A 17,077-nucleotide genomic window follows, 5' to 3' on the forward strand; every position below is an offset into this window, starting at 1 on the left:
CCCAATCGCCTCAAGGGGAGCCTGAGACCACAGCTACTGGCCTCAAAGCAGAAGCCCCAGCCTCATCCAGGGCCAGAGAACTCTGGCAGGTGGAACGGAGGGAGACAGAGCAGTGTGCTGGGGGCGCAGGAGTCCCTCCCAGGGGCAGCTGGTCTCAGAGGCATCGAAAATGCAGCTGGATTGGGTGAAATAGGAGAAAGAACTCCCTGCCTGAAAATTACCAAGCACTGGGAGCTACCATAGGGGATCGGGCTTTTGAGGTTTGTCCAAAGAGGGCTCTTTTTTCCTGCCCAGGATGGTTGGAGGAGGCCAGGGATTGGGGAATAACTGGAAGGGGGCTGAGAAGTAGTCCCACGTACCATTCCCCCATTACCATCTCAGCTTATGATTTCTCTAAGCCCTCCTGAATTGAAATCATGGGGCAGTGAAGAGTCACTGGGGGAAACTGAGGACCCAGAGAGAAAGCAGCGTGATCAAAGGCACACAGAACCACCGCCCGCTTCCCAAGCTCCCCCCTCACTTTGGCTTTTGTGTTGCAATTGGCAAGGACATGGATAGCCTGCATCAGAGGAGGCAGATGGGCGAGGAAAGAAGGATTAAGAGAAAAGGGCAGGGGACCAGGAAGGTAAGGTAGATCACGGAATCCAGAAGTCTCAGAAAAGAAGAGAAACATGCTTTGCAAAGGACAGGAACCAAGTTGAAAGGAGACCTCATCTGACTGGAAAGGGGCACAGGCACACTTTGTGGGGGGAGGTCATCGGAATGTGGAATCGCTTGGTCTAGGTAGTGGCTACCTGGGTGTAGACATGTGTGACCATTTCCCGAGCTGCCACTTCATATTTATGCATTGAACTAGTTAAAAACTGTCTCTAAATTCCCAGGGCAGCATGTGGCATGCCATAGCCACTTTGGAAGAAGCAGCTCTTCTTAATGAGATGGCAGAGCCTAGTTAAGTCCACAGATTCTGGACTCAAACTGCCACTTCCTGGATGGGTGACCTTGGGCGAGTCACGCCACCGCATCTATAAAACAGGGACGACAGCAACACCTACTTCTAGGGTTGTATCGAGGCTAACGTGTAAAGTATACTAGGGGACTACTAAGAAGTGTCAGCAGTAACTGCCAAAGCCCGCCCAGCCCCTCTCGCCAGGCTGATCTAACTGTCACCACCGGACCAGCCCCATTCTTAGTACCCAGGCAGCTGTGCCCACCAGAGGAGAGGCCTCGAGACTCACAGTTCTCCTCGCCCCTTCCTACGCTCATTTCTCTGCACCACCCTGTAGTTTTACATCCTTTCGCCAATAATCCGAATCTTCCCGTCTGCAAATTCATATTTTGCCAACCACGCCACCCCTTAGGGAAGCCTGAGCTCTGGGTAGGAGAAGGGTGGAATGAGAATTTGTGTGTGGGGGGAGGGGGGCAGTGAGGCAGAAGGGGAGACAGGGAGGCAGGTATGGCTGGGGGCAAGACAGAACTTTCCACAGCTCACAGTGGTACCACGACAAGGGCTCCTGCTATTTGAGAACGCAAGCAAAGAGACGTTCAGCTTGGGGTTGGGGTGGAGCCGGGTCTCATCTAAGGGCCCTTCTTGCAAGGTTTACTTAGGGACACAGAGTCTTTCAGGGTTTCTTTGCAGAGGCTCACGGTGGGAACGGCCAGTGAAGTGGGGACACCAGGGATTCAGGTTTAAATCCTGTCCCTTGATAGTCATCCTGGGCACCCCTGGGGAAAGAGGACTCAGGTTACAGACACGATGTCTGTGGGTGACGTTGGTGTTGGGGTCACCTATGGAGGGCTGGGCGCCAGTACAGAGAACCACGAGACTGGGAGTCCTCCAGACACAGCGGTTGGTTGGTGACCACGTTCCTTTCTCTGGGAACCCATCGTGCAGGAAGAACTTGTTTTTAAGATAGCGAGAGGCACTTCCTGAGAGATATGGACCCTTATATCATGAGCCACATCAGAGGGGGTGCATACAAAGATGGGACCCTGGCCAGGAAAGCTCAGCTCGATGCTCACGCACACTGCCCAAGGTCCCCCCGCTTCTCACCCAGCTCAGTCTACCGTCCCTTCACGACACAGGCAGGAAAGCTCCTTGCGGTGAAACCAAAGCCCCTGAAAATATCACCATGTGTCTTGTGATGCTGGATTCAAGGCTGCTTGGGGAGATTTGAATATTAGATGTTAAGGAAACCTATTAATTTTGTTAGTTATCAGTTATATAGGAAAATGTATGTTGGTTCTAGAGATGCATCTTAAAATGATTTGGGATAAGAGGTCATGATGTCTGTCATTTATCTTAAAAACTTCAGCCAATGAAAGCAAATGAGGCAAATATTAATTGTTAAAGGCTAGTAAGGGTCAAACCGAGGAATTGGGAGGGAGGAGTGCTAGAAATTCCTGTACTGCCATTTTGCTCATGTCACTGCAAGCAATGGGTATTTCCATGTTCATTATACTATTCTCTACTTTTGTTTGCATGTCTGAAAAATTTCAAAATAAAAGTTAAAAAAAAAAAAGCAACCATCATGTGGTGGAGAGGTTAAACTGTGTCTCTTTTTCTTTTTCTGAAATTTGCCTAAGATATGTGAGGGTTTGCATACACTGCACATTTTCCCAGGTGCAGTGAGAACTGCTTTGTGTTGGGATGTCACACAAGGGAGGGTGGAGTCTGGGAGGTTGAGCAGAAGGGGCAAAGAGAAATGGACGGGGCTTTGTCTATCCCCTGGCCCCATTCCTGCATCCACAGCCAGAAGGGCCCCAGTGAGAGGCCCGGGCGTGTGGCAGCCTCGGCCCAGGTTGGGTTGCCATGGACGCTGCCCGCTGTGACAGGGGGCACACTACCTACCACCGGCCCTCCCTGAGTGGACCCATCGCCTACCTGGGCCTGGAGCCTCACTTACCCCCCAAATTATCTGGCCACCTCATGAGGACAGCCCCATCCCCAGGTCTCCTGCCTGCCCTGGGAACCCCTGGGCAGGTGGGGGCAAGAAAGGGCTGAGAAGGAGACCACGAGGTTCCCAAGCTGGAGATCAAGAGGAAGGAACGACCTGTCACACAGTTCACTCAGCAGTTTCATCTCTCTCAGGTCTCACAGAAGTCCTGACAGAACACCAAGTCCGGTGCAGAGTTGTGAGCCTCAGGGGAAGATTAGGCCCCACTCAGGGTGGAGCTGCCTGTAGCCTAGGCCTCTTCCCATTTCTCCTGCACATTGGGCCAAGGGTTTTCACCCTCCCTTTTGTGATGAGAAACTGAGGCCCTTCCAAAGAAATTAAACATGTTCTCAAGGTCAACTGGCCGTTGCTGTGGAGTGGGGTGAGGACGAGGTCTCCTGGCCCCAGTTCAGGCTCCTCATGGAAGCTCCAGAAACGTCAGGGAAGGCTGAGATTCAAGCCACCAGGGTGGGAGGGTGGAAACCTCCAATGGGAGCTCGCTCTTCCAGAACAGTCCCCTAGAAGCCGTGCTCAGGCTTTACTGAGGTTGTCACTTCACTGGAGGAGGCCTGACCCAGCTGCAGCCATGTTTCCTAAAGCCCACAGGGTGGCCTACTGGGGGCCAAGAGGGCCTGGCAACTGTGGACAGACAGTCTCCGGAGAGGCTGGAAGGAGATGGCGGAGGCAGGATGCCTATGGCAAGGTGAGGCCTTCAGGGGCAGGTGGCCAGCAACCCACTTCACAGAGGAGTTAGAGGAGCCAGGCCTCCCCCACCCCTGGGCCACTAGCCTCTGTAGGGAGCTGGGGGCTTCCTCTTCCTTCTGAGGTCTGGCCCATTGGTCCTACCAACAGAGGCTGTTTTATAGTCTCAGCTAGAAGGTTGCCCATTTGGTCAAATTCTTCAGGGCATTGCCCTGCTTCCTCCAGGGAGTCTTCCCTGACTGCTCCTTTCAGCGTCTCAGTTCTGGGAGCCCACAACCACCTGGGCTCTTCTTCCTGGGTCACTGGCTCTGCTCTTCTCCACCAGGCTGAGAAACTTCCCAGGGCAGGGCTTGGGTCTGTTCCTCCTCTGTGATACCCTTCCCCCCACTGTTAGGTTGGGCATTCTCCTAATCAGTTTTGCTACAAGTGAGGAGCCTGTGCCTGCTGTCCAGGGGGTACAGGCAGTGGAGGGCTGGACGGGTGGCCTTGGGGAGGACTTCCTCTTCTGAGACACTAGAGGTTTTCTTTCCTCTTTTTTGCTTCTGTGTTCAGAGATTTCCCCTTCCCAGGCTGAGGTCAGGGCACCATAAACAGGAGTGATAAGGCCTTGGGCCTTCAAACTGAACTTTGCAGCTGCCATTTTATGGTTCTGATAACGTTCTCTCCCCCCCACCCCCTTCAAGTCCGGCTGGAGCAGGATTGCCTGATGTCCATTCAGTGCAGGAACAAGTGGCTGGTGAGAAGTAGAGAGGGAACTGGGGCCCTTCCTTCCAACCTGCCCTCACCCAGTCCTTGCTGAGTCCCTTCTCCTCCCTCTGTGGGCCCAGCCCTGAACTCCGCGATGGGGCACCTGGGAGGGGAAGAGACTTCAGCTCTTGATCCCGTTGGGATGGTTAGAAAAGCCCAGGCTGGGATGTGAGTAGGGCTGAAGGGCGGGGTCAGAGGTGGGAGGGCCGAGGGAAAAGGAGCAATCAGGGAAGGCTGCCTGCAGGAGGAGCTAGAGTTGGTTACAAAGTGAATAAGATGCATTTGGAGGAGCCAGACTTGGATTGTTGCAGAAGGTGAGGCAGATGTGATGTAGCATGAAGGGAAGCCTCACCAAAACCACTCCTCACCTGGGCTAGAGGCCTCCAGGGATGGGGGAATAGGGTACCAGTGATGGTCCCAAGATCCCTGGCACATCCAAGGAGAATTTGAGAGGTCGGAATCTAGGGTTGGGTGAGCCAGAGGATTGTTGTTGAGGCCTGGAAGCTCCATGACACTCAGGGCTGTAAGTGGTGCCAGAGCTGTGGCCTCAGGGCCCGAACTTCGTGAGGCTTTGAGTGCTCCGGAGGTGGGTCTCATGGCTAGCAGTGGGACGAGGGGGAGCTCTTGTCAACTGACATAAGGTCTGCTCCCAGGACAGGCAATGAGCTCCCCATCCTCAAGGTGTGTAAGACATTAGGTACATGGAAACCTGCCCTGGTGGTAGTAAGGGAGGTAACATGGGACAGCCAATATGGAGCTGGTGCCGGATCTGGTACCCACTTAGGTTTTAGACCCCGCCGAAGCAGCAACCCCAGATTCCTCAAGTCCTGGGGTCAGGGCAGAGAGAAGAGCAACCTCAGTCTAGGTCTGATTGGTAGGGGACAGGAGTGGCTCTGGTGTCGTTAGGCCTCACTTTGCCCATCTGGAAAATGGGCTTGGGTAGATTCAGTGAGTCTTGAGGTCTTCCCTGATCTTAGAGGGAGATGATCCACGTGTCTCCTGCCTCAACCATGATTTGCCCTGTAACCCAGGTGAGCCATCCACAGACACACACCCCCCCCACACATGGGGCACGCTGGCCCAGGTCTGGGGCATACACATACCCATGTGGGAATGAAGCAAAAATGGGAGGAAGAGGAAGGACACTGCTTGTTGGCTGTTTGATCCCTGCTCAGCTTTCCCCATGCACATGGCTGGCTCTTGCTGATAAACACCACCCCCAACCCCTCACTGCCCACCACCTTACACCCTGGGCTCCCTACCTTTCACCTCTGCTCAGTGAGAGGGCACAGGAAGGGTCTGCTTGTCACCCACCTAATCCCCAATATCCCTTTCCAGATCCCGGGGTCCCCAGCGCTGGATCTGCGGCTGAGCCGTCACTCCCCACGTAACACACAACGCCCCACAGACACCTCCTAACCGGCACAGCACCCAATGACGACCCTCACAGCCTCCCTCCCACTGTCTGCCAGACCTTCCATTTCATTCGATCACAGTTCCCGACCCTGCATCCACTAATCTCCCCACCCCACGCACACCGCAACCACAACACGGAAGGCAAGTGTGGAGCCCGCTCGCAACCGCAGCCCTTCCACCAGTGTCCTAGATAACAGCGCCGAGCGGGCTCCGAGCTGTGCGGGGAGGGACTACGCGCAACCGAGACCCCTCCCCTAGGGTCTATATCCGGTCCCAGGCGGAGCCCGGAGGCAAGACCCGGTGCTCTGTGCTCTTATTCGCCTCACGTAGACGTGCGCACAGACGGCTGAGCTCTCGCCGCCCCCACTCCACCCCCAGCAGCCGGGACTCTGGGTGGCCCGGCGGACACTCACCGCGGGGCGGAGGGCGCAGGCAAGGGCGCCGGCCAGCAGGCAGAGCCAGCGGGCGGGCGGCGGGCTCCGCGGGCTCATGGTCCGCCCTGAGCCCGCGCCGGCTGGCACCACGCCGGTAAGGGGCGGCCAGGCGGCACACCGCACGGCCGAAGGCGGGAAGCCTGGCAGAGTGGCGCTGCCGCGGTGGCCCCAGAGCTAAGAGGCGCCGTTCGGGGCTGGGGGCGGGCCCCGGGGGCTCGTCTGACCGGCGGCGGTCACAGCCAATGGGTCTTCAGAGGCGGGGCCACAGCGCAGGTGTAGGCGGGGCTGGGGGGGCACCCGGCGAGTGGGGAGTCCCTGGGTTCCCTCCGCCCATCCCGTACGTTAGTCCTCAGCCTCCAGGCATTGACAAGCCTTCGCGCCCTCGGACTGCATCCCGGGAGTCTCGACACCCTAACACGTCTCTTTCCTCCCTGCTGGGCTCACGACGTTTCCAAGCGCCTGGCTTCCGTCTCCCACTCCCGCACGCCCCCTCAGCCCTGCCCCAGGGCGCTCTGCACGTCCACCTTCGGAGCCACCGTCTTCAGGAGGCCTCCCGGTGCGCCTCGGAAGGCTGGTGACGCCGGGCAGGACCATGAGACAGGACATGACATTTATCCCCCAGGCGGAGGGCTGCGGGCTAAGCCGCCTGCATAGTGTCCTAGGCTGCAAGCGACCCGGACTAGGTGGGGCCCGTGTGCGCTCCATTTTCAGTCGTCCCAACTCATTCCTCGTGCTGGACAGGCCGGGCGAGGCAAGCAAGGGCGCGAGTGGGTCCCAACTGTGGGTTCCTCGGTGCCTCACCTGGGCCCAGGAACCTGGCATGGCGCCCTCGGCACCGGCTGGGCTCCCTGATCCTTCACGACCTGGAGGGTCACGCTCCAGGGAAGACTTGAGTCCGCGCCCTCTCGCATCTTCCTGGGGCACCTCCCGAGGGAGGCTGGGCCGAAGTTCCAGCGCCCCCACGCGGAGAGGGGAGGTCTGTTCTCAGCGCGCCGGCCAAGCTCTGCGCATTCTCCTAAAACCAGGGGCCTCCCGCCTGCCTTGTTTTACAGCCCGGGAAAACTGAGGTCCAGAGAAAGGTCCGGACCCGGGCCGCCTCTGGTGCCCCGCTTCCAAGGCTTGGCGGGTCGGCCGCCGGGTGACATCGGGCATAGGCCTTTCCCCAGATATGGGAACTGTGAGATGCCTCTGCCCTGGCCATTCTGAGGTTTGGACCCAATCCCTCAGGGAGGAAGTGTTTGAAGAATCCACCTCCTCAGCTATCCCCACTGCTGGGGGCTAGGTTAGGCTCAGGAGCCAGGGGTCCTGGCTTCCCCTTGTGACTCTGACAGTACTCCTCAGGCATCCATTCTCCAGCAGAGCAGTGGAATCTTTCGGGAGTCACCTCTGCTGGCGCAGTATCCCAGCAGTCCTACATGTGAATGGCAGCTCCATGGGCTTTGGTTCTCATAAACTCTTGCCCCACTCCTCCTGCATGCGCTTGAGTGCACATACACACACACACACTACCTAGCCCCTTGCAAAATGCTGATGTCCCACCGTTAGTACTTGTCCCCCTGTCCTGTTGAAGTTCTGCTCTCTCTGAGGACTGCGACCTTGGGTACTTGAGAGCTGGGGTGGGGGTGAGGACAGAGGAATAGGAGGGAGCCAGACCCAGCCAGACCCCGCTTTGCCAAGTGACCCTCTGGGGGGGGAGGGAATCTCAAGGCTCTCAGTGGGGGCAGGTAGTTAAAGAAGAAATGTTCCCTTCATCCCTCTGTCACCTCCTTGTTACGGAGGGTGGTCCACAAGAAACCCCCTTCTTAGCTCAGGGCTGCACGGGTGGGATGGAGGTACTGAGAATGACTGGCAGGGCTTCTTGATGCCCTTGCAGTACCCAGGCTCCCAGAAAGGAAGTGGTGACCAACGGAGAAGAGTTTTGGTGCAGATTCTTTGCAATGAAAATTGCTTCTTTGTTCTGCCACAATTGTTCTCCTGGGAGACCCACCCTTCCTTACCTAGCAAAAGCCACAAAACAAATTCAGAAATGAAAGGAGAGAAAAAAGAAAACAGCAAAAACAAACAAAACCCTACAAAAATTCAACCAAGGCTAAACTGGACCATGTTTCAACTAAGTGTCCAGTACTGTGTACGGAGGCACGGGGGTGTGTGGGGGGGTGGGGGCTGGGGTGGGGGATCAGCCATGGCCCAGTCTCGGGGAGTCCTGTGGGATCTGATGAGGGAGCCGTCCTTTTCACCTGTCTGATGAGCTGGGAAGGCTTCTTGGTGCGGGGAGGAATATAAGAAGCAGGACTTGGGGGAGCAGGCTACCAAGGGGGTGGGACTGGGCTCTCTGTTTGCCACCCCTTCCCCCTGTCCAAAGCCCGAGTCCTTCTGCTCTTGATTGCCTGTGTCCTCTTGCATGGATTCCCCCCAGCGCTATTCTGTTCTGAGGTCTCTCCTCCTGGATCCCTGGAACCTGTCTCTCGTCTCTGGCTCAAGCCCACCTCACTTCCAGATGCAGGAATCACAAGGGTGCAGAAGGTGGGGGGAAAGAGAGAGAGGCAGAGTCACTTGCTGTCCCCCATGAGGACAGGCACGACAGGCACAGTGGGGAGAGCATCCGTAGTTACTCATTTGGAGCCTGCCTGGCTTGCTGGCTGCCTGCCTCATTCCTGCAGTGGGTGCCACCCTTGCCTCCCCCAGTCTTTCACGCACCTCCCTGAGTCATGCACTCATTGCTTCAAGGCTCCCAGCTCAAGAACTCAATGGTGGCAGCCAGGTTCTTCGGGAGAGTAGGAGGAGTGTCTGGAGACCACAGTGTGGGCTTGGCCTACATGGCGGGGGCCAGGCAAAGTCACAGCTCCAGGATTTCCCTTCCAGAGCTATGCATATTGCTGTGTGGAGGCAGACAAGCTTTGCCCTCTGGGCCTCCGAGTTGAAGGGACCTGCACCTTTAGGTTTTTATCCATCGAGTAGGGATGGCAGCTCCAGGAATAGGAACTGCTCACCGTCTCCCCAAGCTGCTGCTTCTTGAGAGCCAGTTTTTCCTGTGAGGAGACACATCTCAACTCCAAGCTTAGCGCCCAGGTTTGGTGGAGGACAGGAGAGACCCAGGCAGGTAGTTAAAGAAGAAATGTTCCTTTCATCCCTCTGTCACAGCATGCAGTGAATAGCATTCCTTCATTCCTCATGTGTCACCACGTACACTGGCCTGGCCCTGTGATGGGTACTGAGGATGTCACAGTGACTTAGACATGGGCTACCCCTCCAGGGGAACCTCGTACTGCTTGAGTGGAAGGGGCACTTGAGGGGGAGAATATCTTCTGGTCGCGCTGCAGCTGCTCCTAGGAAGAAAACAGATGGGGAAAATAGGCAGAGGGACCAGCTCTGAAATGGCCTCCACTTTCCCTTGGTTCTGGAGGCTATAAGTTAGAGCTCTGGAGGGTGGGGGAGAAGGAAAGGGTCAGTGCCAAGTCTAGGTGTGTCAGTTCAGGTCCACCAGTGAGCAGATGCTATGATAGAGTTAAGATTGCGGAAGTTTATCGGATGTTATGGGAACCCTGTGAAAGATGAAGGAGGAGAAAGCAGGATGGGGCAGGGAGAACTCAGATTTGATGCAGCTCTGACAGAGCCTCTGCCAACCTGACAGTGAGCTCCAGACCAAAGATGGCACATAGACGCCTTAGGAACCCTTTTGCGCTCAGTCAGTGGCTGGGGCTGTCTGACAGAGCAGGGCCTCAGCTCAAATGCTGTGTGGGTCCTGAAGGTGTTCCCTCTAGAGGCTGTCAGCTCACTGCATTCCTCACTGCAAAGCGGCAAGTTCTTTCCTGAGGGGTGGTCCACGTGATGCATGTCTATGGCTACCACAGAGGGGAAACTGAGGCATGGAAAGTAAAGGGAGTGGGGGAGCTCCTGCTCCAGGAGACAGTAAGAGAAGACTAAGGTCCCACCTTTGGGGAGCATCAATGCTGGGCACAGCGAGAGATGACTTGATAAGGAACTCCTTTCCTCAAAAGTCCAGGACTCAGTTCTGTCCTGGGGGTCAGAAGTCTGTCATTGTGCAGCTTGGTATAGGGGTCACGGTGCAGTGAGTCCTGGAGACTCTAGAGGGGAGGACCCTTCCCCCATTTATGCTCCAACAGCAGCCACAGTCTCTTGGTCAAGTGCTTGTGGCAGCCTCTCTCTCTCTCTCTCTCTCTCTCTCTGCCTACATATAAGGGCATGTGGGTATGTGTCCTTGTGTATGAGCATAAGTCAGTACAGACACATCTGCTTCCAGCTGGGGTCTGAGAGCCGGGCTTGGCCAATGTGTGTTGGGAAGAAGTGAGTTAGGGGCAAGGTGCTGGGTGACCAGGGCCAGAGACAGGCTGCATCTCAGAGAGGATGCCCAGGACCACAGACAACACCAGCCATCTCTCGGAGCTCATTCCTGGGGCACTGGACTCCCGGGGGGTGGGGGATTCTCTCTCACCCAGGGAGAGCTCACACTAATGCCCTAGGAGATCTAAGTTCAAAAGCTCACCTTCTCCTCAGCTCCCAGCCCTGGGTTTCTATGCATCAGTGTGTACTTGACCCTGGGGAGAGATTCTGGAAAAGGACAATAATGGGGTGGGACAAAACAGACACAGAATTTAGGTAACATAATTGATGCCGTCAGAGATTAGTATGTGTATTAAAAATGTAAGGCTATTAACTGAAAAAAAAAAAAAAAGAAAGTCCCTATGTAAGTCCCAAAAAACTAGAAGAAGGAAAAGTAAAACAAAGAAAACTCCAGCAATCCAATAAAAGACTGTATGTATGGGGGGTGAGGGCATTAGAGACAATAATACATGATAAATATAAACAAAATCAGACATCAGGAACAATTACAAACATTAATCATTAAAGTCAATGTAAATGAAGGAGAATTTAAGGTGGGAAATTTAAGAGGAATAGTTCATATATTAGAACATTCATTCTGTCGAGAAGATGTAATAATCCCAAACATCTATGCATCTAATGAGATAGCCTCAAGATATTTAAAAAGGATATATATATGTATATATGTATATATATCCTTTTTAAATATCTATCTATCTATCTATCTATCTAGATAGATAGAGAGACAAAGACAGAGACAAAGAGACAGAGAGACAGAGAGAGAGGAATTGTCAAATCTACAGTCACAGTGGAAGAGTTGAACACCCTTCCCTCCTTCCCTCCGGAATTCCATTCAGCCATCAAAATAAATAAACTAGAGCGACATCACCCAGCAGCGATATATATCTCAACATATGGTATTGAGCAACAAAAGCAGGTTGCAAAATGATATGTAGAGTACACTGCTACCTATACAGAACTTAAAATCTGCAAACAATTTATGTATCTGATGGATACACAAATGTGTAGCAAAGTCTAAAAAATGTCCTGGAAGGATAAACACCCAAATCATGTTTTTTCTTCTGCAGAGAGTGAAGATGGAATAAGGGAAGTGTATTCGTTTTTTATTGCCATGTAAGAAATCACCACAAACACGGTGGCTTAAAACAACAACCATTTTTTATCATCTCACACTTTCTGTAGGTCAAAAGTCCAGACATGGGTTTGCTGGGTCCTCTGCTGAAATCAAGGTGTTGGCTGGGGCTGGGATCTCTTCCAAGTTCATCTAAATTATTGGTAGGATTCAATTCTTTGCAGCTGTAGGACTGAGGTCCCCATTTTTTCGCTGGTAATTGGCTGAGAGGTCACTCAGCTTCTAGAGCTGTCCTTAGGTCCTAGCCACATGAATCTCTCCATGGGCAGTTCATAACATAGATGTTTGCTTTATTTATTTATTTTGGCCAGGCCATCAAGAGAGCATCTGCTGCGGCTTTGGACTTCTCTGACTTCTATCTCTGAACTATAGACCCTTTTGAAAAAGGGCTCACCTGATTAGGTCAGGCCCACCCGCACTCAGTGAGAGGGATTATACAGAGTTATACAGGGTGTGCACACAAGGCGCCCGGAATCTTGGGTGCCATTTTAGAATTCTGCCAACTGCAGGAGGGCCCTCAATTGCACTGAATATTTTATTTCTCTAAAAAAGTCTACAGGAAATATGGCATTATGTTAAGGTCTAATAAAACTGGGTGAAGTATAGATTGGGTTTGATTTTCTTATTCTTTTCTCCTGTATGTTTGGAAATATTTCACACACGATATACAATTAATAACAACCAAAAGCACCAAAAAGCACTCTTGTAAGTAACTGTTGTATTAAAGACATCACAATTGAAATCGTAATTTTTTCAGAAACAAACAACAATGAACACTAAAACCTGAGAGTTATAGACATTATAGTAATTAGATGAAACTTTGTAGCTTTAGTTACACATAGTATGAACAAGAAAGACTGAAAATTAGTGAAATATGTTTACAACTAAATATACTAGAAAAGAAACAACAAAATAAATCTAAAGAAAGAAGGAAGAAATTAGTAGAGATAAAAGCAGAAAGTAATGAACTAGAAATAAAATATTGAATTAGTGAATGAAATAAATAAACTTGCCCCTCGAGCAGTAAATAAACAAAGGTTTAGCAAGCCTGATCAAGAATAGTGGAAACATATAAGACAAGGGACATAGTTCCAAGACTAGAGAATATTAAAAACTCAGATAATACTATCTTTATACCAATAAAGGTAATGATCTAGGTGAAATAGATGCTTTTCTAGAGAAATATAAATTATTATATTTATCCCTAATAAAAGATACCAGGCCTGAATAGTTTTACAGGAGAATGCTATTAATATAACCTTTAAGGGACAGAGAATTCCTATATAATCAAACTGCTCTAGAGTAGCATAGACGGAATGTTTCCCAAGATATTCTACGAAGTATCATAATACTGATATTAAAACAAGGCAGGGAGAGCACAGGTAAAGAAAACTGTAATTCCATTCTATAATTCCATGGATATTAATAAATAAGTAATTTTAGGAAGTAATTTAGTACACAATTTAATTTAATGTTTAATTCACGTTCATACACAAACATAGGAGGAAGAATTGAGACAAGGGAGACAAACCATGGCTGCTGTGGTGGGGAGGTTTGGGGCAGGTCTGTTATCAGCTGACACGCCTCAGACAGGACGCCGCCAGCCACTGCCTGGTCACTTGAGCCCAGGAGATGTGTCTGCAGAGGCAGGTCTCACCTGCCAGGTGGGAGTTGAGACAGAAAGAGAGGACCCTGGCTGGTAACATGGAGGTTGCTCTTGATAAATCAGATTTCCCAGAAAGGGACAGGCCCCAAGTCTGGGCAGCCATGGGCAGAGAAGGTGGAGCCCCGCCCAGCACTGCGATATGCCAGGTACAGCCATTATCCTCGTCCTTACAGGGCAGGGCTGAGAGCATCCAGATGACTTCATTTTCCATATCAGCAGGACCTAAGATCTAAGCTGGGGCCTTCGTAGTGGCCACTGTGTGACTTTCCAGAGTGGAAGATGGGATCCAGGACTGACCTGGGCTTATGGCTTGAAGATTGGACAGAGAGCAAGAGACCTGGGCTAGAAGGGGACAGCCTATCTTTGGTCCGTCTTCTGATCCCTACCCCAGGCGTCTGGAGTCCTCTGGCCTGACTATCCACAGGCAGACAGCCATACTCCTTGAATGCTTTATCACCTTTATTGCTCTATTTCTCAGAGTCCCGTGCCCAGGCTCTGCTCGCTGATCTCTCTGAGCGTGTGTCCACCCTCCCTGTGGAGACAGGCTAGTTCAGGGTCCTGAGGCCCTCCTGAGAGTGGCACAGACCCTGATGGCAGCCCGTCTGCTGCAAAGCAGGCTGGTGTACCGCCACTGTCCAGGGACTGTGGTCTGCAGTCTGGGGTTTGGTGCAGCCAGCCTCTGCCTCACTGGACCAGAAGCCCTCGGCTTCCTTCCCAGCCTTCCCTTTCACTTGGGTGGGAATCTTAGTTCCCAAACTCTTCAAATAAGACAAGAGATATGGCTTGTCTTATTTTCTAGAATTAAAATTAATATTGACCTTACACTGTCCTTACACCAGATGGGCAGAAAATATAACTTCTGCCTGTCTTGGGTTCCTGGGTAGTTTGTGCTGGGCAAGTCTTAAGGACCCCCTTCCTTCTGTCCTCCCCTTGGTCTTTGGACCATATTGGTTGGTGCCAAGACCTTCATGAGCCCAGCCTGCATGGTGCTGAGAATCTTGGGGGCACTGGGGGCCTCATGTCCAGGGGCCTCCTAGTGTATAGTCTATGAGACAGGGAACAGTTGGGAGCAGCAAAGAATCTAACGCTGCTCAAGGAAGTCCTCCCTTCTCCCCCTGCAGAGTCAGCTGCCAGGCTTGACACTTAAAAACAAAGGCCTGGACAAGACAGTGGGGCCACTTCCGCTTCCCTTCTCGCTGCTACCCTCTGTGGTGAGAAATCACTGCCCAAGAGAAACATCATGTCCTGGGAGAAGAACAGCGAAGACCATCTCACGCTCTCATTGCCAAGGTAGGCCCTACCAGCCACCCCCGGCCCACGCCCACCCCTCCTCCCTAGCTGGGGCAGAACTGCCTTAGGCTGAGGTGGTACCTGCTCTGAGGAGGAAGGGTAGCCCCCATAACACCTCTTTTTTGCCTTTGGAGGAAACTGGTGTGGGGGGGCAGGGGTGTCGCTCTCAGCCAGGAGAGAGCAGGCCCAGGAGGCTGGGGGTGGGGGTGGGGAGCAGCGACTGGAGGAATCAAACTGGAGCTGCCTGGCAACCCAGTTGCAGAGAAAACCAGCTGGGTGGGACCACCTGCGCCAGGCTGGGAATCCGACCAGGAAGAAGCCTGCTCTAAAGAAGAGAGGCGGGGGAAGCCGGCTGAGGAGGGAGAGATGGAGGAGGAGGGATGAGGAAGGGAGGGAGGGTAGGGAGGGTGGGTGGAAGAAGGAGAGTTGGGAGGGAGGAAAGGAACAAGCGAGACAGAAGGGGAAGGGACTGGAGGCAGGAGGAAACCAAATGCTGGGGCAAGGAGGGAGTCTTCTCTTGCAGGCCCATCCCATGCCCTCCCCCCACGCTTTCTTCTCTCAGGTCATCTTGATCTCATCCTTTACTGCTCACCTGCTCACCCCGTGCTTCCTCATAAGCTCTGATTTCTCCCTGGCCCTCAAGTCTCCAATCTCAGCAGCTAGGTTGTGTACTCGTATTGTTTTTTAATTTATTAAGAAGAGCTTCAAGACATAGAAAGTGGGTAAAATAATATAATAAACTCCCATGTACCCATTGTTTAGTTTGTTTCCTGTGCCCCCACCCAACCGTGATCATTTTCAATCAAATCACAGATCTATCATTTTTATCTCTCTCTATCAATATCTCTAAGAATAAGGATTCAGTAAAAATCCCCCACGATACTGTAATCGCACAATACCTTTTCTACACCTAAAAACGCCCCCAAATTCCTCAATAGCATTAAATAGTCAGTCATTATTTAATTCTCATTCTTTGCCTTATAGATGATTTTATTTTATTTTTTACCAGTTGTTTGTTTAAATAAGGTTCACACATTACAATTTAACATAGAGGCCTCCTCCATCCCTCTGCCCAGGCTTTTCCTTGCAAGTTCTCTGTTGAAGAAACTGCGTTGGTCCTGGCCACTAGCTTCCTACAGAGTTTGCTGATTGCTCCCATGTGGTGTTATTTAACCTCTTTTTCCGAGACTGATTATTTTAAAACACACTGAAAACATAAGTGAGATCCTGTGCTTCCTTAGTGGGAGTGCCTGCAGACCTGCGCAAGCCCCCATTGCCTCCCCCTTGACCTCTCCTCTTGGCTTGTCCGCTTCTTCCCTCCAGGCCCACTGACCCCTCTGCTATTCCAAGACCTCATTCCTAGCCCCCTCTTGCTTGCGGGTCTTTGCTCTGGCTGCTCCCTCTGCTCGGAAGACCCTTCCTCAGCTCTCCCCACCGCTCCTTCCCTCTTTCTGCAATGCCCCTTCTCCTACTTGACCCTGCAAACTGCTCACTCCCCTCCAGCTCCTGGGCCTCCTCACTCTGTCTACACTTTTTCCCTATTGCACGTGTCACCTTCTAAGAGACCATGTACTGCTCCTTCACTTCGTTGTGAATTTACCTTGCTGCATGTATTATCTGTCTCCCCTGCTAGAATGGAAGCTCCATGGGGGCTTTTCAGGTGTTTTATTCCCAGCGCATCTCAGATCCTTCAAACGGTGCCGGCACAGGGTAAGTCCTCTTTTATATTTATTGAATGAACACAGGAATGACTGATGCTTCCTAAAACCCAGAGCTGATGCTGCCCGCCCTTGGTCCCCAGGTTTCTCATGCCGCCCCCTCACCGGCTCTGTGGGAAAACCCTCCTGGCCCCTCTGTAGCCTGACCTGGGAGGCTTCTCCCGCTCCCATCCAAGCCTGGGCTCTGCCTCACTGAACACCAGCTCTTTCTGCCTCCGTGCCTTTGCCTGGGCTGTTCCCACTGCCAGGAATGCCTGCTGCACACATCTCTCAGGGGAGACTTTGAATCCCGCCTCTGGGGAGACTTCCGGGGGTCTCTGCTGGGGATGATAGGCACAGCGCGGGTGTCAGGGAAGGGTGGATAAACAAGAGAAATGGAGTCCCTCCAGGAGGCCTTTCCCTCTCTGACCTATCTCTGACTCAAGGCTAAGTCTGACCCTGGACCAAAGGCTCGTCCCTAACCTGGTCCCTGGACTCTATCCAGGGTTACCCATGATCATAGACTGATCCCTGACCCCTAACTCTGATCACAGGCCGCATCCATTCTAACCTCTGCTGCTGGTCACGGGCCTCAGCCCAGAGCGACCTGTGACCCCAGAATGACACCTACCTCTGATCACAGACTGCAGCCCAGCCTGACATCTGACCCCAGACTGACCCCTGGTCCTGGTTCCAGC

General features: G+C 52.6%; 2 protein-coding genes across 5 annotated transcripts in view; one reads left to right on the forward strand and one right to left on the reverse strand.

Moving 5' to 3' along the window:
* The window catches only part of VIPR1 (vasoactive intestinal peptide receptor 1), a 31,281-nt gene extending 24,851 nt beyond the window's left edge, over positions 1 to 6,430 (reverse strand). Inside the window, exon 1 of one of the 3 annotated variants that reach the window (XR_004425449.1) lies at positions 6,212 to 6,430. Coding sequence is in view for 1 of the 3 variants with exons in the window: in XM_033132188.1 (XP_032988079.1) it covers positions 6,212 to 6,289 (78 nt within the window). In the remaining 2 variants the exon portion in view is untranslated. The remainder of the gene's footprint in view (positions 1 to 6,211) is intronic. The other 2 variants (XM_033132188.1, XM_033132189.1) reach the window with 2 other exon arrangements.
* LYZL4 (lysozyme like 4) overlaps positions 3,570 to 17,077 on the forward strand; it is a 61,115-nt gene continuing 47,607 nt past the window's right edge. For both annotated transcript variants that reach the window (XM_033132192.1, XM_033132194.1), the window contains exons 1-3: positions 3,570 to 3,636; positions 14,514 to 14,682; positions 16,316 to 16,392. The gene's annotated coding sequence lies outside the window, so the exon portion shown is untranslated. The remainder of the gene's footprint in view (positions 3,637 to 14,513; positions 14,683 to 16,315; positions 16,393 to 17,077) is intronic.

Source organism: Rhinolophus ferrumequinum, chromosome 17, assembly GCF_004115265.2.
Source record: "Rhinolophus ferrumequinum isolate MPI-CBG mRhiFer1 chromosome 17, mRhiFer1_v1.p, whole genome shotgun sequence".
NCBI classification, from domain to species: domain Eukaryota; kingdom Metazoa; phylum Chordata; class Mammalia; order Chiroptera; family Rhinolophidae; genus Rhinolophus; species Rhinolophus ferrumequinum.